At 47.1% G+C, this 21,013-nt stretch overlaps 1 protein-coding gene across 8 annotated transcripts in view; it reads right to left on the bottom strand.

Moving 5' to 3' along the window:
• Positions 1 to 18,124, bottom strand: part of LOC147604415 (uncharacterized) — a 146,060-nt gene extending 127,936 nt beyond the window's left edge. For 6 of the 8 annotated variants that reach the window (XR_015265450.1, XR_015265451.1, XM_086795517.1 and 3 more), the window contains exon 1: positions 17,942 to 18,123. Coding sequence is in view for 5 of the 8 variants with exons in the window: in XM_086795517.1 (XP_086651643.1) it covers positions 17,942 to 18,024 (83 nt within the window). In the remaining 3 variants the exon portion in view is untranslated. Of the gene's footprint in view, positions 1 to 17,941 lie in introns of all 8 variants that reach the window. The other 2 variants (XM_086795521.1, XM_086795519.1) reach the window with 2 other exon arrangements.
• Positions 18,125 to 21,013: the final 2,889 nt, after the last annotated feature.

The following is a 21,013-nucleotide window of genomic DNA, read 5'->3' as shown; positions in this document are numbered from 1 at the left end:
CATTGAAGTTACCGATTCGACCCCGAAGCTTCTGCATGTTACACCTCACACATATGTTTATGTTCCTTTTGGATTGCTTTGGAGGAGTTTTGCTTGGATGCAAAACTCATTAACTGGCATAAGTCAAATGGCTTTTGGATTAGTGACTCCCAAAGAGTCAATTGGGGTGCAGAGCTCAGGTTTACTTAATTGACAGGGGTTGTACTGCCAGATATTTGGGGTGTCAAGTTGGGGTTGATATATCGCCTGCACAACAGTTTGCACTAGTACTTCTAAGCATTAGGAAGAAACTTCTTCATTGGAGTTCTAGGAGATTGGATCTAGCCTCCATAGCTTTGGTGGTTAACCAAGTACTGCTTGCCTCATCCTGGTTCATTGCCTCTTGTTGGTGCTTCTCTCGTGGATGCATTGGCTAGCTACGGAGATTGGTCCGTAACTTTCTTTGGTCAGGCTTGATGGTTTACTGGACACCCATGCCAGAGTGGCTTGGAGACTGTTATACACCCCAGACACGAAGGGGGGCTGAATATTGTAGATCCGGATATACAGTGCACGGCATTGCTTTGCAAGCTAGCAGTCAAAGCATTCCTCCCAAGCACTAAACCTTGGAAGGATTTTTTATGTTTCACATTTCCGGTTGCACACCTCATGGGAGGTAGAGATTGGATGCTCAGTTCACGTTTCATTTTCACCGATGCAAAGTATAGGCCACCTTCTTCTCCACTTATAGCTGCCATTATCAAAGCATGTAGTAGCATGAAACCTTTTTTGAGACAGAGGCTTCCCACATCAGAGGATGAGGCTGAAAGACAGCCCATTATGTGGACTGACCTCATTAGAGATGAGGTTGGACGACCTTTGAGTGCGTCTGGATATATGCAATGGCCTGGCGAAGTGTAACATGTGGAAGCTCGGTGGAAGAATCGGTAACTTCAACGCTCAAAATTCAGCAATCGTTTGTGAAGAAGATAATGCACGACATAGAAGATGTGCAGAAATAGAGAGAGAGAGAGAGAGAAAGAAAGAAAGAAAGAAAGATATATTAACGTCTGCGAAAGGCCAAAGTGGCCTATGAGACCAAAACATAGTACACATCTGATGGTGTCTCATCAAAAGTAAGACAAGAAGGACTAAAAAAGTCCTAAAACAGTCCTAGACAGCTATGAAAGGAAAATACTCCTACTGAGGTAAAACAAAAGTGTATAATATCTACAGCTAGCATAAAATGTAATCTGCTCATCTCCGTATCTCTCTCATGGGGTGCTGTAAGATAGAGAAACTAAAGTGGCAGGGCAGTCATCTCCTATGGCGGGTGATGATGGCTCTAATCCACCGGTGATGAAGCGGCCGTGGACGAGGTCCTGGTAAGCGTGGGCGTCTCGCTCGACAAAGTGCTATGGCTCTGTCAAGGGTGACTCCTCCTGAAGGACGTCTATGGGATGTCTGGCTCGCCGAGGGGGTAGTGGAGGTCCTGGTCGTATCTGCCGGGGTGGTCCTGGCCCTGAAAAAATCTGTCACATGGCTCGCTGGCGGGGTGGATCCTGGTGTACTGACCTGGCTCGTAGGAGAGTCTCTCGATGGCGTCTGAGCTCCAATAACTTATAAGAAAAGCCCCAAACATCTCTAATCCTCAAACTCCATCACATGTCGTAATGGTCCAAATCCCTCTCGGAAGAGACCAATATCTCCCTCGTATCTCATAGTACACAGTACATCGGCATATGTAGTGCTCCTTTGAGTCCACTTCTTGGTCACATAGAGAGAGAGAGAAAGAAAGAAAGAAAGAAAGAAAGAAAGCTGTATAAACGTCTACTAGAGGCCGAACTCGACCTATGAGACAAATCAATGTACAACTCTCAATGTCTTCTGGATGTCCATTAAAAAAAAGGACAAAATGAACATGAAATAAACTATGAAAGTACTGAGCTAGTGGGGAGGTGTGATAGATGGAGCACTACTGCTAGAGGCTCAGTATGCAACCTATATGCGTAGGGTATACAAGAATGCAATGCAGATCTGTCTAGCTCCAACCAGTACCATAATGGGGGTGTAATATGTGATACATAGGCAATGGAGAGGCAAAAATACCTCGGAGCATGATCTCCGAGTGTGAGTGTAAGTGAGCTAGCCGCTCCTAGATATGGTGCTGATGTCGAGCCCGTATCTCTGTGATCTCCCTCTGATGTAGTCTGGGAGTCTGGTAGCCTGGTGCTCTCGGTCTCCGTCTGGCTCGGAGGTCTGCAGCGCGCTGAAGTGTAACCCCTTCCTGTGTCAGGGTAGGCACTGGGATAGATCTCTGGAAGAAATCAGTGAGCTGGAGCTGTCGCCCACCTCCCCCTGTGGTATGAGTCCGTAGCAGTGTCTCTCTGTGGCGTTGTGTCTCTAGCAAGAACTGGCCAAATCTGCGCTGGTCTGTGGACTCCATGATCTGGCGGAGTGAGGGATGTCCACTGTAGATGGTGGTGTATCTCTCTCTAATGACACTATATGCTCTGCATCTGCATACATAATGTTCCTCACTCTCAACCTCCTCCTGGCATAGTCTGCATATCCTCTCTACTCTGGGGATCCGTGTTGCCCTACCTGCCTCAATCTCAAGCTGGTGTGATGACACTGTGAGCTGGCCAATCGCCACTCGGGCACTGTAAGGCATGTACACATCCATGTATCCAGGTCTCTGTATGAATCCACCCGCAGAGATACGCATAAATTGATCTCTGTAGTATAGCATCTTCGGCGGTAGAGGCTGACTAGGTGTAATCCAAGTCTCTTGAGTGTATCGCTGCCATAAATCCTGCCGAAGGACTCTGTTCCTCTCACTGTGAGAGAGCTGGATGTGTGGTGCATGTATATCATACTGGAAAGGTGGCAGGTGATCTATGTCAAGACCATGCTGAGTGAGCCGCTGTATCATCTGTGAATACCATGATCTCCTATCTCCACTCTCTACGAGCTGCCTGGATAAAAAATACTATTTTTTAAAGTTTTTCTACTCTACACTTATTCTACTTTGGAAGTACATCAAAATGAGCACAAATTTACACTAAAATGGTAAGCTTTTGAGTCATATTAACAAAATACGCCAATCAAAGAGTGAAGGCGTTGACGGTTGATTGTATTAATAATTAAGTAGATACAAAATGAGTCATGACTCAAGAGTCAAGACTAAGCCTTAAGGAGGTAGAATACATGGACGGACTCAAATGAGTCAATAACAAAAAGTGCTAAAGCCTAGGGGCTAGAGGCTAGCCGCTAGAGCTAAGTAGTAAGGCCCATGAATCATGATCCCTAAATAATCATCCACGTGAAGTGCTCGCCTCATGGTCATGGGTAGCTTGTGCCAAAGGAGCATCAAGCTCATCCTCACTGGCATGTTGCTCCTGCACCTCATCATCTTGTCGCTCTTCTTGTTGACTCATCTCCCACTCGGTGAAGGGATCTGCCTTCTTGGTCACGCTCTTGCAAAGCATTCGCAAGTTCGCGCTGACGAAGACAAGGTCATTGGCACGCTCTACCTCGAGTCGGTTCCTCTTCCTAGGGGCAATGTGGTTGTAGGTGCTCCAAAGTTTCTCCAAGCAAGAGGAGCTAACGACCTGGCTAAGTATGCGAATGGTAAGCTGCTGTAGCTCCGGTCCATCCGAACCAAAGTCCTCCCACCATAGAGCAGCACCAACTTTGGAGCGGTCGATCTATGGATCATGACAGCCATAGAGCCATGAAATGACCTATACATGGAAAGCTGGTCCCTGATCTTGCGCCTAACCGATGCATCAAGCACAAGACGGTCCAAGATGATCCTCCATCCAGCGCTCAACTCCCAGTCGCTCTCCTGCTTGTTCCCTTGGAATTTTGCGTCCACCACATAAGCTGCTGCATGCAATGGAGTAGGAATTCCACCTTCCTAGACACAAGGCATGGATCTCCTCGTATCTATCTTCGTCAGGCACGAAGTCTTTCAACTTCTCTATCATGCGATCCATGGCCTCGTAGACCTTGCCTATGCATGGTTGCATAGCGTCCTGCCGCGACATAGTTGCCCAGGGGAGGACGGACTGACGCCGGCCTTTTTTATGCGCTATTGGGACCTTTTGGGGCCAGGCCTCCGCAGGGGCTTTCAGCATGTTTTGGACACTGGGGTGATGCCGCAGAGCTTTTCAGAGGGCTTGATCTATCTTATCCCCAAGGGGGAGGGAGTATCAGATGACATTCGGCACCTATTACGATCCTCAATACTGTCTACAAGGTCTTAGCAAAGGCCTTGAGTTTGAGGATCCCACCCTTCCTGGGGGAGTTGATTCATGCTACTCAGACAGGATTTGTCAAGGAGCGCAGTATCCTTGACAACATCTTTACTTTCTGGGAGACGGCCCGAGCTAGATTTCTTGGCGAGGACTTGGTCGTGATGCTTCTCGATTTTGAGAAGGCATACGATAGAGTTGATTGGGGATTCTTAGAGGGCACTATGCTTCGCCTGGGCTTTGAGCCAGGATGGATCAGAGGGGTGGCAGCTCTGTATTCCACAGCTCGCAGCCAGGTGCTGATTGCAGGAGGACGGGGGCCGAGTTTTGAGCTGACCAGATCAGTCCGTCAGGGGTGTCCTCTCGCCCCTTTCCTTTTTCTCTTCTTTGCGGAGGCTATGAGTATGTATTTGACGGCAGAGGAGGTTGGTTTGAGAGGACTTCAACTCCCAGTCCGGGGGGAGGATTTGCTTGATGCTGAGTCTGCAGACGACACGGGCTTATTTTTGCATGGCCAAGAGGCCAATCTTATTCGGGCTGAGCAGTCGCTCCAGGTTTTTAGTGCAGCTTCGGGAGCATTGATCAATTGGCGCAAGACACTGGCCTTTTGGATCAGTAGTGCTCCCACTCCGGCATGGAGCCCGGACCCCGGTTTTAGATGGATTCCTCCAGGCACAGCAGTGCGATATTTGGGATGCCAGATTGGCCTCGATTTGTCACCTGAGCAACAGATTGCCCCGCTTCTTCTGAGCATTCGGAAGAAGCTATTGTATTGGAGTACAGCTCGACTATCCTTGGCTGGGAGGGTGGTGGTGGCAAATCAGGTGCTGTTAGCGACCATGTGGTACATTACGTCTTGCTGGATTTTCTCGAGCTCTTGCATCAGCCAGGTACAGAGGCTGATCAGGAACTTTCTGTGGTCTGGGCGGGACGGTCAGCCAGCTCGGGCAAAGGTTGCATGGGCAGTTATTACACTTCCGCTGGCTCAGGGCGGTTTGGGCATTATAGATCCAGTCGATCAGAGTAGAGCCTTATTGGGGAAGCTTATTGTTCGGGGGTTGCTTCCAGGCGCTGAGCCTTGGAAAGAGCTCCTCTTGCAGCGACTGCAGGCTCGGGCGCCCCCTGCAGGGGGTACTTGGGCACCAGAGATTCGCTGGATCTTCATAGAGATGAGGAGGACAGGCCTCAGTAGAGGATGGGAGGACAGATTTGCTTTGAGTATCCTGAGAGCTTGGGAGCTGCTGAGACCGGGGCTCTCTCAGCGGCCTCCTTCTTGTGTTGAGGAGCGGGCCAGGCAGCCGCTCATCTGGAGCCCAGCGGTTCGTACGGAGCAGGGTCATATGCTGGGTTCTCGGCCTCGTCTAGCCTGGGGACCTTTAGCGGCAGGCCCAGCTCGTAGTTTTGGAGACTGGCAGGCTTTCTGCAGTCTACCAGAGGAGATCCAGGTGGAGAGGCTGAGTCACTTCAGAGGGGGGTTGATTATGAGGGATGATATTCAGGAGGCACTCACAGAGGAGTGGTTCACACCTCTCGAGCCAGTGGCCCCACGGTGGATGGGAGCCTTTACACAGTTGGAGATCCTGATTGCTGTCAGAGCTAGCACTGAGGATGGCAGATGCCTCTACTATGAGATTCAGGATGAGGGCAGACTCCAGAGAGTGGAGGTGGAGCCGCCTTTGGTTGCAGAGTGCACCTTTCAGAGGATTCGGGTAGTGGCTGCCGCTTCTCGGAAGTGGCATATTGACCCCGACCCTGCTGATGTGCTCCCGGATTGGCGCATATGGGCATATGCAGCGCGCCCCTTGGCCCGGCTACAGTGGGACCCCGGGGAGTACGAGTGGCATGATCCTTATGCATCCCTTGAGGCCACAGAGATCACCTTTTTCCAGTATACTGTTCGGCTGGGACGGCATATTTTGACGGCGAGGAGGACGGTTTCTCCAGCGGCAGCGGGGCATTGGCGATTGCAGGGACTCTCACAGGAGTTCCTGGAGGATTTCTGGGCTCGGCTCTGGGCTAGTCGGCAAGCCCGCAGGATCTCGGCTTTTCAGTGGCTGGTCGCCCACAGGGGCTCAGCAGTTGGCACTTGGCTTGTTTACAACGGTCTTCCGGCGGCCTGCGTCCGATGCAGCCACCCTATGGAGACACAGAGACATTGCCTTTGGGACTACCCTCAGGCACAGCAGATTTGGCTGCGGATGCTACGTATTCTGGCCCCCCTCTCTCCAGAGGGTATGTTTACGTGGGGTGCCGCTGCTTGGTCGACTTCGTCAGGGCCTGCTATGGGCTATGAGATGGAGCAGGGCAGTCAGGCCATCAGATTTATTAGGGGCCAGCCTCGCCTGGTTCCGGCACCGGATTTCTCGTCCGCCAACTGGACACAGGAGAGGGATTTACGATGGGAGCTCCTCAGCAGCCTCACCATCTGGTTCACCTGGAGGGCCCGGTGCTTTACGGCCTTTGAGGGGAGATTGGAGCCACCAGCAGAGACTGTTCGGGGGATTTGGCAGGAGTTGATCCACACCCTGCAAGGACAGTACGACCGCATCCGGGGATGAGGCGATCTTACGGCACCAGGCCTTTCACACCACTTGGCGCTGTGGCCCGTTCTACACCTTACACACGGGATCCCCCCGTTGGCACTACAGGCCACCTGTTTGGCTCTTCCCCCCCCCTTATTGTATGATTTAGCCGCTCAGTTCTTTATACTGATGCTTGTATTTTGCAGCACCTAGAAAGAGTCTCCCAGGCTGCCATGATGTATTCGCTGCTCTTCTCTCTCTTAGGAGCAGGAGAGATCTTTTGTAGCCCTACGGGTGTTTTTATATAACTAATGAAAGGATCTTTTCTCGGGAAAAAAAAAAAAAAAAAGGTGGACTATGGGCCTCACCATAGCATCCGTGAACTTAACATGCTCCCACCAAGAGGCGTCATCCGCCCGTAACCTATACTCTTGGCCAATGTTTGCACCGGAGTTGTAGGCAAACCGAGTGTCAGAATATTTGAGGAGAGAGAGAGAGAGGACCTCTTGTTGAACTCATGCCGAAGTCTTTGGTGGTTGAGGACAAAGGAGACCATGGTGTTGGCCTTCTCAATGAGTGGGCTGATCCATGGCAATGCCCCTATGTCCTTGAGGAGGTTGTTTAGGCAATGAGCAATACAAAAAGACACCGTGACATGTCCATACATACCTTGGAGAATAGCTCCCGCCACCCTATTGAAAGGCTCCTCATCCGCAACAAAGCCCACTACATGCTCGGGGCCAATGATCTCCATGGTGGTAGCCCACTCCGCCGCAAGTACATCCGTGCTCTTCCCGGTGCCGGATGCATCATGAGATGAGATGAAGTATCTCTCTCCGCGGGAATATGCAACCACGCCATGAATACTCCACTTGCGGGTGTCACTCCATCCATCCACAATGAGGGAGACTCCATTCCTCTCCCACTGCCACTTTGTGTTGTCAGCTGCTTGCTCTACAATGCACTTCACCTTCTCGAGCAATGTAGTGCGCAAGCTCTCGGATGGGGGGGGGTATAGGTTGAGCCATACTCCCCAATCTTCTTAACCATGACCTTGAAGTATTATGACTTATTCAAGAAAGCAATTTACTAATGAGAAGGGGACTAGGATGATGAAAACATGAATGATGAATTGGCAATGATCGATTGCACTTACCTAGCCGCTTGAAAGGCAATGTGGTCGTGGAAGATGAAGCGGGCCACTGCCATATCCACCTCCTCCTTCAACTTGGGGTTCTAATTCTCTCCAAGTGTAGATTGTCGCCGTGGGCCACGTAATGGTTGAGAGGCCGTGGAGATGGAGGGTGCCAGTGTCGTGGATGGAGCAACATTCCGACTCGATGGTGAAGGTGATGGCATGCATGATCCCGATCCACCACATGACTCCATTGTAGAGGCTTGAGTTCCTCTCCCCATCGTCACGAGATCCACGGCCACTCGTGGTGTCCTCCTTGCCGCTTCGACCGCCTCGTAGGCACAAAACTTGTCCAGAAGTTCCAGTCTCTTCTCGCGCGTGGTATTCGTGCAAAACCTCACCTCATGCCCACTCTCATGCAAGAGGTGGGTTCGCACTTTGTTGGAGCCATCCGTTCACCGGTACGGGCAAAGCTTGCATGCCCATGGCCAAGAACCGCCTCCATGAGCAGATGGGGTGTAGTTAATCTCCTCCCACCATGTCCATCCCGTTGTCCTTCTACACAAAGCCCCGGCACGTGAGGAGGATGCCATGGTTGAAGATGGCTTGAGCCTTGAGCAATGAGAGGGAGAGAGGGAGAGAGAGAGAAATGAAATGAAATATTAACGTCTTCAGAAGGCCAAAATGACCTATGAGACCAAAAAGGTTACAACAATTGGTGGATCTGATACAATGTCTGTGTAAGAAAAGCTAAAAACAACTAAACAACTAACTGAAACTGAAACAACTATGAGGAAAAGTACGGTACTAGGAGCTCCTAATGGATAACATCTGGGAGGAAAACTCCAGCAACAAAGGTAAGCATCATACACATCACTATCCAAAGATGTCTCTCATCGGTCGATGGCGGATATCCTCAATGTCCTCCATGGTGAGTACTCTGACTGGACGTCTCCCATGCCGTGCTAGTATGGTCCTGATCCTCTGCTGTAGTCTCCGCCGGTGTCAAGATGGGCCTCTCATTGGAAGTTGGAAGACTCAAGAGGCTTGAGGGAGAGGTGAGAGAGAAATGAAATGAAATGAAATGAAATGATATATTAACGTCCTTAAAAGGCCAAAATGACCTACAAAAAGGTTACAACAATTGGTGGATCTGATACAATGTCTGTGTAAGAAAAGCTAAAACAACTAAACAACTAACTGAAACTGAAACAATAACTATGAGGAAAAGTAAGGTACTAGGAGCTCCTAATGGATAACATCTGGGGAGGAAAACTCCAGCAACAAAGGTAAGCATCATATACATCACTATCCAAAGATGTCTCTCATCGGTCGATGGTGGATATCCTCAATGTCCTCCATGGTGAGTACTCTAACCGGACGTCTCCCATGCCGTGCTAGTATGGTCCTGATCCTCTGTTGTAGTCTCTGCCGGTGTCGAGATGGGTCTCTCATCTTGGGGCGCCTGGACCGCCCCAGCTCTATAGCCCAATCAATCAGTGTACCTCTGGTGCGGCTATACTCTGGGACTAGCTGCAATGCCTGCTGGCCTAACTACTCAATCTCTGGTCGAAAGAAGTCTGTAATCTGCCTCTGTAGGTGTCTCTCCCTCTCTGATCCCCTCCCTTTCAAGAGACCCTCTCTATGTCTACACAGCTCCAGCAAGTATAATCCGAGGCATCTCTGATCCTGGTATCTCATGACTCTGGAAAGTGGTCTGAACCCCTCTCTGAACAGGCAGTGAAAACGACCTCGTATCTCATAATATACTGGACAATGACATATGTAAGACATATGTAATGTAACTCTGTCTCTGGCTCCATCTGGCACAACTGACAAATCCTGGCCTCAGCTGGTACTCTGAATCTGCCAGTCTCAATCTCTAGCTGGTGTGAGGATGTGCGCATCTGACCAATAGCACACCGTACCCCATGAGAAAGATGAGTATCCATGTAGCTGGGTCTAATCACAAACCCATCCTCTGTGAGCTGGAGAAGATGATCTCTATAGAAAGCCATCTTCGTACCAAGCTCGTGTGTCGGCTATATTCATGTCCTCCTAGTGTCCAGCTGAGTCAAGTCCTACCTGATAAGTGGTAATCTCTGCCCGTGTGAGAGAGAGGGAGGGTGCATCTAGGGAGTACTGAAATGGAGGTAGCCTGTCCATACTAAAGCCATGCAGTTGGAACCAAGCTGTCATCTGTGCATACCAACATGATCCGTCTCCCTGTGATGCCAACTGTCGTGAAGAATCCAGGGCTAAGCGAGCATATATGTCTCTAGGGAGAGCCCAAGTGCTATGTATAAAGGAGACTGATCGAGTGAGTGCCTCTACTACCAATGGGGGGGCAGCCATCTCTGCACAGATAATATCATGTGGTACGGAGGCCTTGGCCCTAATCATCCGGGAAATCATAGAAACCCCATACATCTCCATCCATCAGTGCTACCAGCTCGGCTATGGTGATCCACTGAGGGTCCCCATATCTCCACTCCATACAGCATGGCTGAAGTGACCAAAGTGTCAAAGAGCCAGAGCTTTATTCGAGGTTCCTCAAACTGAACTTGCGAACACATCCTCGCTAGTCTCCCCAATGCTGCATAAGCTCTGGTCAATCTGGTCTCCGCTGCTCTCCTCAAGGAAAATAGTGGGCCACTAAAAACCACACCAAGGTAAGTATATGCATCTGTATACTCCACTGTCTCCTGACCATATGTAAAGGTGGTACTGACCTCCTAACCCACTGAGCTGTGGTGTTAAACACCATCACCTTGGTTTTACCAAGGTTAACAGACAATCCACTGTCCTGTACAAACGTGTGCAATGCATCCAAATGATGCTGCATCCTCTCTGGAGAATCTGAGATCAGCACAATATCATCAGCATACAATAACAGCGGAATCCATGTCCCTGCTAGCTGTGCTCCTCTGTCACCCTCCCGCTCTACATAGTCCGAAACCTCATCCACATACATCCCAAATAAGGTGGGAGAAAGGGGGCAGCCCTGCTTCACCCCAATAGTGGAGCGAACCATCTCAGATATACCCTGAGTAGTACGTACCTGCCCCACAACTGTCCTGTATAAAGCCATGATTCCCCAAATCAGCTCTGTGGGCACTCCCATCTCCTATAGTCTGCGCATCAGTCTGGCTCTCGGTACTGTGTCAAAAGCTTTGCGGAAATCCACAAAGCAACAATAAATCCTCCTGCCATATAATCTGCCCTCCTCAATAATAGCTCTGAGTGTCAAGATATGGTCAAGAGTGGAGAAACCTCTCCTGAACCCTGCCTGCCCTGATGCACGTATGCCCTCTCTCTCTGCCCATCTACTCAACTCCTACTCAAGAATAGATGCATTTAATCTAGCCAATGTGTGACCAATCATGATGGTATGATAATTCCCAGGAAGCATGGGATCCCCTGACTTGAAGATAGGCACAATCATGGACATATTCCAAGTCTCAGGAAAACCCTCACACATGGCTCGGTTAAACATCATAGCAATAAGCTCTGCAAGCATATCTTTGGCATGAATAAAGTGCTCTGCTACCAAACCATCATGATCATATGCTCTCCCAGTCCTCATCCTGTCAATAGCTTTCCTTACCATCTCAGCAGTAAAGAAAGCACATGTTTCTGGGCATGGCTCCGATGGGTCTAGCAGGGGCTTGTGTGAGAGGCTTGGAACTTGGAAGTTGGAAGTTAGAAGAAGCTTGAGGGAGAGAGACTAGAGAGAGTAGATACACTCATAGAGTGTGGCTTGAGGCTTGAAAGTTGAGAGAGTTGCTTGAAGCCTTGAAGCCTTGAAAGTTGAAGGGGTGTGTGTGTGCTTGTAGCCTTGTAGCCTTGTTCTTATATAGATATTAGATAGGCAAGAGAGAGAGAGGCCGCCAAGGCCCAAGCCTCAAGGCATAGTCACAAGGGACGGGGGATGGCCATAAGTAGGGAACGGGGACGGGGGAGGGAACGGCACTCAAAAAATACTATTTTTTAAAGTTTTTCTACTCTACACTTATTCTACTTTGGAAGTACATCAAAATGAGCACAAATTTACACTAAAATGGTAAGCTTTTGAGTCATATTAACAAAATACGCCAATCAAAGAGTGAAGGCGTTGACGGTTGATTGTATTAATAATTAAGTAGATACAAAATGAGTCAGGACTAAGCCTTAAGGAGGCATAATACATGGACGGACTCAAATGAGTCAATGACAAAAAGTGCTAAAGCCTAGAGGCTAGAGGCTAGCTGCTAGAGCTAAGTAGTAAGGCCCATGAATCATGATCCATGAATGATCATCGCTCGCCTCATGGTCATGGATAGCTTGTGCCAAAGGAGCATCAAGCTCATCCTCACTGGCATGCTGCTCCTGCACCACATCCTCTTGTCCCTCTTCTTGTTGACTCATCTCCCACTCGGTGAAGGGATCTGCCTTCTTGGTCACGCTCTTGCAAAGCATTCGCAAGTTTGTACTGACGAAGACAAGGTCATCGGCACGCTCTACCCCGAGAGTCGGTTCCTCTTCCTAGAGGCAATGTGGCTATAGGTGCTCCAAAGTTGCTCCAAGCAAGAGGAGCTGACGGCCTGGCTAAGTATGCGGATGGTAAGCTGCTGTAGCTCTGGTCCATCCGAACCAAAGGAGCCATGAAATGACCTGTACACCTAACTGATGCATCAGGCACAAACGGTCCAAGATGATCCTCCATCCAGCACTCACCTCCCGGTCGCTCTCCTACTTGTTGACTTGGAATTCTGGGTCCACCACATAAGCTGTTGCATGCAATGGAGAGTAGTAGGATTTCACCTTCCTAGACACAAGGCATGGATCTCCTCGTATCTGTCATCGTCAGGCACGAAGTCTTTCAACTTCTCTATCATACGATCCATGGCCTCGTAGACCTTGCCTATGCATGGTTGCATAGCGTCTACAATCCTCAATAGGTGGACTATGGGCCTCACCATAGCATTCATGGTCTTCACACGCTCCCAAGGCCAAGCCTTAAGGCATCCCCAAACGGCCACCCAAACAGCCATAAACGGCCAAAAAAAGGGGCAAAAAAACAATCGGGACAACGCGCAACGACTCCCTGCCATCCCCCCACAGTGTCCCCTCTCTTGCAGCCGTCCCCGTCCCCGTCCCTTGTGAGGGACGCCTCCAGGGGGACGTCCGACCGTCCCCTGCCGTCCTTGTTTCTGATCCATCCCGACTTGTCGTCCCGGTGTTCCAAGCATCCGTCCCTTTCGTCCCCTGTGACTATGCCTCAAGGGCCAAGGCCCAAGGCCCAAGCCTCAAAGGCCAAGCCTCAAGGCATCCCCAAACGGCCACCCAAACAGGCATAAACGGCTAGAAACGGCAAAGGCATCCCCAAAACAGCCATAAACGGCCAAAAAAACAAGCAAAAAAACATTCGAGATGGCGCACAACGGCTCCCTGTCGTCCCCCCACAGTGCCGTCCCCCACAGCGTCCCCTCTCCTGCAGCCGTCCCCGTCCCTTGTGAGGGACGCCTCCAAGGGGACGTTCAACCGTCCCGTGCCGTCCCCGTTTCTGATCCGTCCCGACTTGGCGTCCTGGCGTTCCAAGCATCCGTCCCTTCCGTCCCCTGTGAGACTATGGTGTATTTGCTTTATTAGAATGATGTAAAACTGTAAATAAAGACTGGTTGTTGGCCTGCACTTCTTCACCTTGGCTGAGCACTTTCCCTTGGCTGTCCTAGACCTTGGAATGCAGCAACCCTTTGTGAATAATGAGATGAAAAGACTGAATTCTATCTTGGGTATTTGTACCCCTTTCATATGCTGGTCAGCCTATTCTATTTTCCCTCCACAAGCTAGTGAAATTAGCAAATAAATGCAGCAGCCCCTACGCAGGCTGTTGGGCAGCACCCAGGCCTAACTGCTTGGCTGCGCTAGGCTGGCCCATGGGCCCTGTCGCCTAACTGGCCAAGCCCCTTTGGGCTGGCCGACAGCTTGCCCAGCCCTTCTATGGGCTGTTGGGCAAGGCTTGGGGCATTCCAGGCCCCTTGGGTGGCACAGAGCCTGCCCCATGCCCACTGCAAGAGCCTAAGACTCTCTTCTGGGGTAGCCCTATGGGCTGGAGCCCATCCTACATGCAATCCCACATACTTCTATAGACGCCTGGTGTCCGGTTGCAAACCCAACACGCAGATCATCTGACATCGTTCCAAAGGGAGACTCACACTATGGACTGACACTGCTTCATCTACAGGACAATGCACACTTGCTGACTCGTCCTAGACTGGACTCACAAGGGACCAATTTCCACTCCAGGTCGTGCACCTTCTTATTCAGATGTGTCTACGTAGCATCCAAGTGCGGGATGCACGTGACATCCCCTTCTACTTAACTTGACGGAAGCTACATAGCCTCCAAACAGTCCGTCAATAAAGCCGGATAGTCTTCGAAGAATTCTTTATCTTGAAACTTCATGAGGAACTGTCTTTGTCTTCAGCTTGAGCCATGCTTGAAGCAGTGCAAAAGGATCTATTCTGGACCCATTACCTCAGCTTCATGAACTATGTCTGGTTCCGCTTCGTCTTTCACTTCTAAAGGAATCGGACCTGCATATGGTTTTAGCCAACTAACACGGAACACATCATGCATAGGCTAGCTCGGAGGTAGCTTCAACTTCATTGAAACCTCGTTAATCTTTCTCTAGATAGGAAACGGTCCGAAGCTCCTGAACAATAACTTTGGACATCACTTGCTCACTTGTTTCAGTCTTTGCTTCATAATCCGAAGATAAACCCAATCTCCTTCCGAGAACTTCACATCCCTTTGGTCTTTGTTGGCCTGTCGAGTGTAGGCCTCTTGTGCTTTAGCCAACCTATCTTTAACCGATTCCAAAATCTCCTGGTAAGACTCCGTTATTCTGTTCACTTTAGGTACTGAAGATGAGATTCTGGTAAATAGCGACTGGAATGGTCTTCCAAGCATTGCTTCATATAAAGTCATGCTAGTAGCTAAAGAAAATGAATCATTCAAAATTGCTTGAACTAAAGGCAAATATGATTCTCACTTACCTTGCTAATCGTGGACATAACACTTGAGCATATCAAAGACCAACTGGTTATAGATCTCTATCTGGCCATCAGTATGTGGATGAAATGCATTGGAAAAATTCAGTTTAATACCAAAATTATTAAACAATGCTCTCTAGAAATGACTGGTAAACTTGGCATCTCAATCTAACATCTGACAATATGATCCTAGGAATCCCGCCAATTGGGTACCAATGCTGAATGAACAAATGGACAATGTCTTCGGCGGTTACATTAGCCCTGCATGGAATAAGCATAATAAATTTGCTAAATCTATCAACAATAGTTAAGCACTGAGTATTACGCTTAACCGAACTAGGAGGCAGATTTGTGACAAAGTCCATGGAGATATCCTGGAAAGGTCTCTCGGGAATTGGTAAAGACTGTAACAACCCTATCTTCTTTCCACGAGGAGCTTTCACTTTCTGACAAACGTTATAAACCCTATCTTCTTCCCACGAGGAGAAGAGCTGCCCTGAACGACTTCATGACACAAAGTCAGCCTTTGTAGAAAAGCCAACCATCGCATATTAAAAAGCAACATGGTCTTGTGGCATCCAATGCCTGTTCCCATTGTGTGTAGTGAATTCATCGGAATCCGCATACGTGTGCTTCATATCATCTAGTCCCGTACCAACAAGATCGAGTCTAGTGGTCTGAATCAATGTCATTGTTCCCTTCCTGCTCAAAGCATCAGCCATTGGGTTGGCCTTTCCTTAAAGGTACTCAATCATACCACCAAATTACTGGAAGATTTGGCTCCAGCGGTGCTGGCGGTCACTCCACTGTGGACTTACCATTGTCTGAATCCAACGTAATGCCTGATGCTCAGTGCAAACCTCAAATTCACGACCATAAAGGAAATGCTTCCAATGTTTCAAGGCCTTAGTAACTGCTAGGAGTTCTCGATCGTAGACCGAGTAATTCTTTTGTAAAGGCAGTAACTTACGAGACATGTAAGCTACTGTAGCACACCTCCAATCGCGATGCTACTCGCATCGGTGATTACTTGGAACGGCTCGTCCTACAAGACAAGCGCTAGACAAGGCACTTTTGACAAAGCCACCTTGAGGTTCTTAAATGCCTCCAACACTCATGGAGTCATTCGGATCCACTGCCTTCTAGTCTTGACACCCTTTAGCAGATCGGTGAGATCCACCGAGAGGTCAAAGAATCTGTCTATGTGATTACCTAGAACAGCTCATCCCACGAGGACAACACTAGACAAGGAGTCTCTGTCAAGGCTACCTTGAGGTTCTTGAATGTCTCCAAAGCTCGTGGAGTCATTTGGATCCGTTGCCTTCTAGTCTTGACACCCGTAAGCAGATCTGTAAGATCCGCCCAAAGGTCAGAGAACTTGTCGATGTGGAGTTAGCGGTCCCACTCCGTTTCCATTGCCTCGAACAAGCGATATGAAAACTTGCTTAGGAATCTGAGCCTAGAAGGAGGTCAATCTTGTGATCCTCCGATCTAGATGAGGGGGAGGGGGGGAGGGGGGCTGGGTTGGGAGATTGCTCCGAAGAAAAATCTTCTGGAACTTGTTATGGAGAGCCCGGTACTTATCGAAAGTACTAACCACCGTCTGGGCAATTTGGATATAAATCACTACACATTGTGCGCCTTTCCGTATTTCTCGTTTAGCCTGCATGAGGCTTATGAGAGGAAAGTTTAAGATCCTTGGCTTACACCTAATGATTATTAGGACTTTGGACACATTTCGGGCAATCCAGAAAGTATGCCTATCCCAATCAATGCATGGCTGGAACTTGTCTGCTCCTACAAGTGGGACAACCATAAAATCTCCCACAAATTCGATGCCCTAAATAACTAGTTTAGCACCGTGAGCTTCAAACTTGATGCCCGTCGTCATGCCTATGCTAAATCCCTCTACCTTCTTGTCTATAGAAGTCAATAGGAACTGGACTCACCGAGCGACCCGTTCTATGACCACATCCTCCGTATTGCCGCTGTCAAACAAGACGACGACTCTCTAGCCACCTATATAGCTAAATGTCTTGAGCAATTCATTGCGCTTCGACATTACATTCCACCACTTATAACAAACCGAGAGAATATCTAGAATCTTTGGTGTTTCTTGATCCATTTGATCTCCTGCAAGCGTCACCCACACACGGAAGATGTGCCCTCCGTAGCACGTGAAGAAGCTGTTGCTGCCGACAGCCTCTCCGACAACCATTTCACTCTCCTTACACGAGTTACATACCCCTTTTGAACATTGTATTGCATACCGCATACATGTAAAGATTATAGCATTCTTTTTTTTCTTTTCTTTTTTTAACTGGCCTTTGGCCCAAGATCCTCCCTTAGTTACCTATTTTCACCACTCATAGGCAGCCGCCCGTAGACGCTTGTTTATCCACCCGAAGGCAATGCCGCCAAGGAAGCACCAAGGGGGGTTTTGAACCCAAGACCTCTTGGTCCTAGGCAAATACCTTCACCACTTGAGCAATCACCTCATTGGCAAGGTTATAGCATTTTTCTCACGAAACCACTGTTCGATTTTAGATGGGGGTGTTAAAAGAATGGTTCTCACCAGCATCACATATGCGCATAGTATCCCTCATGCACATTCGCACATGCATTATACATGCAACCTTAACTGCACTTCATCGGGCACCAACATCACCCCCCGCCTTTTATATTAAGGCACCTCCAGTAATTAACAACTATCCGGTACTACCTAACACATCAATACACTTCAGTAGCTTCAACCACCACTCTGTCATCTTGTTTGTTTTTTTACTTTCTTGCTCTGGTTTTGTCTCTGCGCTACAGTCATGGAGACCTTGAGATCTAACCTCTCCTGACTCCACTCCGTCAGCTCCAGAATCCGATCTGTCAGGTAGTTCTCTGCTTAACTTTCTCCATTAGTTTCAACGATTGTGTTTAAACTTTTCTACCCAGTAAAGTCTAAATTGTTGCTAACAAGAACTATTTCAAGAAAGAGAAAAAGTTGGGGTAGAGTACGAAAGCCCCGAAGCCACGACCGCAAGGAAGGGAAGCGCCAGAGCAGCAGAAGTGGCGACAGCAAACGTGCCTGATGTGTCCATGCGCTATTGGGACCGAGACCGTGATATAAGATCTCTTAGTGCAAAAAACTAGGATGCAACGGGTAGCCTTGGCGTCTCAATTCAGGCAGACGGCAAGAGACTAAGAATTGTTTATTGCTTGCGTTTTTTCGTATTTTGTTTTCAAAATACGAAAAAAATCCTTAAATTTGGTGTAGAGATGTTTTCGTATTTTGTTTTCAAAAATCCTTACATTTGGTGTAGAGATGTTTTTATTAGTTTTTATTGTTTGTAAAAAATAATTATTGTTTATAATAAAAAACCATCATTAGGGTGGAGGTTTGTTTTTGAAAACTTTTGGGGTAGATTTGTTTTGATTATTATTTATTGCATATATGTAAGTGTTTATCATTAAAATACTACATAGTGGAAGGCACCCTTTTGCCAAGGGATATTTGCAACTTGAAACTTACATGAGGATGAATTCAAAATGTTCCATATTATCTTATATCATATAGTGCATAGTGGATTTCATAAGTGTTGTGCATCCTATAGTCCTTCACGAAATTGATAATTTTAATTGAATATGATTTCGAAGTTTCACATACATATTCGTAAAGCAAGGTCCATGCAAAAAACGGTCGTAATGTATGGCAAAGAGAGGTGGCAAGCCTTTCCTTAAATTTATAAGCATAGGGGAACTTTCCCTTCCTCCATTCAAAAAACACTTTTAATGTTAAATAGATTCTTTTTCCAATGCCACGTAATGTGAAACTATTGAACAAAATAATTTTTGTGAGAATAGAGCAAAAGCTAAGGGTCACTTGGTTCAAAGGTCAAAATCCAAATTCAATCACTAGGCAGTGTAATAAGAAAAAGGGTTTCATCCAATAAGGTGAAAGCAACTCGTGGAGTATCTTCTAATAAGAAAAAAGGTTTCATCTAATAAGGTGAAAACAACTCGTGGAGTATCTTCTAGGTTGAGAGATTCAAGGGTGGAGGTGGGGGCTCACTTTATAGTGCTACATTAGAGGAGAGATTCTAGGTACATTAGTCTACACCTGATCATGGATTAGAGACACTTAATCTATTGTACTCTAAGAGGCACTCATCAAATGCAAGTACCAACTCTGATTTTTATATCATTATGCTAAGTACATATGATTAGTCTTAATCTTTTATATATGTGTGCCATTAAGCTAAGTACATGTGATTAGTCTTAATCTCTAATATGCGTGTGTCATTAAGCTTAATCTAGCATGCTAATCCTTGTGTTTAATCCACCATAGATTTCTTTAATATGGTATCAGATCCTTGATCCTCTATTCAACTTAATACTACTCTACGACTTGCATTAATCACCTCACTAATCATAATTAGTGAGTAGGTCTAATCTTTGTAGTACCCCCCTTGTGAAGAAGAGCTCAGTTCTCACTTCAGTGGCAATTATACCTCTAAATCTTTTAAGGGAAGTCTCTCCACTCAAGGGTGACCCTCTCCAACACGTCAGGTCATCAAATCTACATGAAAACGAGCTTGGAGATAGTAACCATTGTTTTGGGAAAAAGAATGATTTCTACTCATCCTCTTCAAATCAGAATGCAAGGACTACTCATCCTCTTCAAATCAGAATGCAAGGAGTCAACCCTAGGGATTTTCAAGGGTGTTGACCACGTTCATGAGGCTGGTTTTGCTCGAAATCATCTCTTAGACTTGGTTCTAGACTGTGACTGCAATGCACTATTATTTGGGAAAATCAGCCTGCTAGAATGTGTTTTCTCTCACATGTTAGTGCTTGGGGCACTCAACCCTACCAAGGGGAAGAGGTATATGTAGATTGTTTTATTAATTTTGCCTCTTAAATCTCGACATTGCATTTTCTCCAAAATTTATAATTTTTTTACTAATCTTTGATTAATCTAGTGATGATTAACTTCATTAATCCCAACAATTGACTGCTAAAAGTTATGTTTCCACACCCTAACTCACTGCTATTGAATGATAAATACTCTTTGTAAGCTAATCATAAACTTGCTTGAAGCATTTGATGCTCTAAGAAAGGTAATTTCTATACAAAGGGGAAGAAGGTGAAATTAGGGTTTGCCTCTACAATGCCTTCCTCATGTGAGTCAACCAACAAAAATTATCTCAAAGCCAAGAAGACAATCAAGAAAACAAAATCCAAAGGAATCTCTAAAACATATTATTTTGCATATACTAAGGTTTGTGGAACACTATCAATGGCAAGGAAAAGAAACCCTCAACTAGAGATGTTGAGACTATATGGTTAGCAAAAGATGAGAAGGCTCTTACCATCATAGCATAGGGGCTAAGTGACAATTATATCCATCACATTGATGGGAAAGAGACTTCATTTGAAGCTCAGAAAGAGTTAGCGAAACTCTTTGGTGCCCAAGCAAAGATTAGTCTCCTCATCAAGTTCTTTAAAGTAAAAATGAACTAGGGAGACTCTCTTCCTACACATTTAACTAAAAATGAACTAGGGAGACTCTCTTCCTACACATTTAAATTATATGAAAAGCTTAACTACCCAACTTGCAAGTGTGGATATTGAAGAATACATTAACATTGCAGTTCTACTAAAGGGCAACATTAAATGCCACTTCTATGGAAGACCAAGTCATTATGAGAAAGATTGCTACACAAAGAAGAAGATTTCTGCCAATGTTGTAGAAGAAAATGAAGAAGAAGAAAAACCTCTGAAATATGTTGAGGCCTCCCATGAGGACAACTTTGTTAATGTTGAATGGGATTTCTAGTTTTTTTACTCATCCTAAACCATTATATGTCACAAAGTTCAACTTGGATCTTACTATTTTGTAAACCATATAGCCTAAAACTAGAGAGGGTACAAGGATGGGAGCATAGGTGTTGACACTGGGAGGTGGTCAAGCTATGTAGCTTCCCTTTGACTACTGCCATGGATGAGGGTCATCAATCTGAGGGAGGGACTATTGGATAAATTGATTTTAGTGGGAATAGAGAAAAAGCTAAGGGTCACTTGGTTCAA

Source organism: Cibotium barometz, chromosome 62, assembly GCF_041138505.1.
Source record: "Cibotium barometz isolate CiBa-2024 chromosome 62, ASM4113850v1, whole genome shotgun sequence".
NCBI classification, from domain to species: Eukaryota; Viridiplantae; Streptophyta; class Polypodiopsida; order Cyatheales; family Cibotiaceae; genus Cibotium; species Cibotium barometz.
Note: the sequence above shows the minus strand (reverse complement) of the source record. Positions and strands in the feature narration are given on the sequence as shown.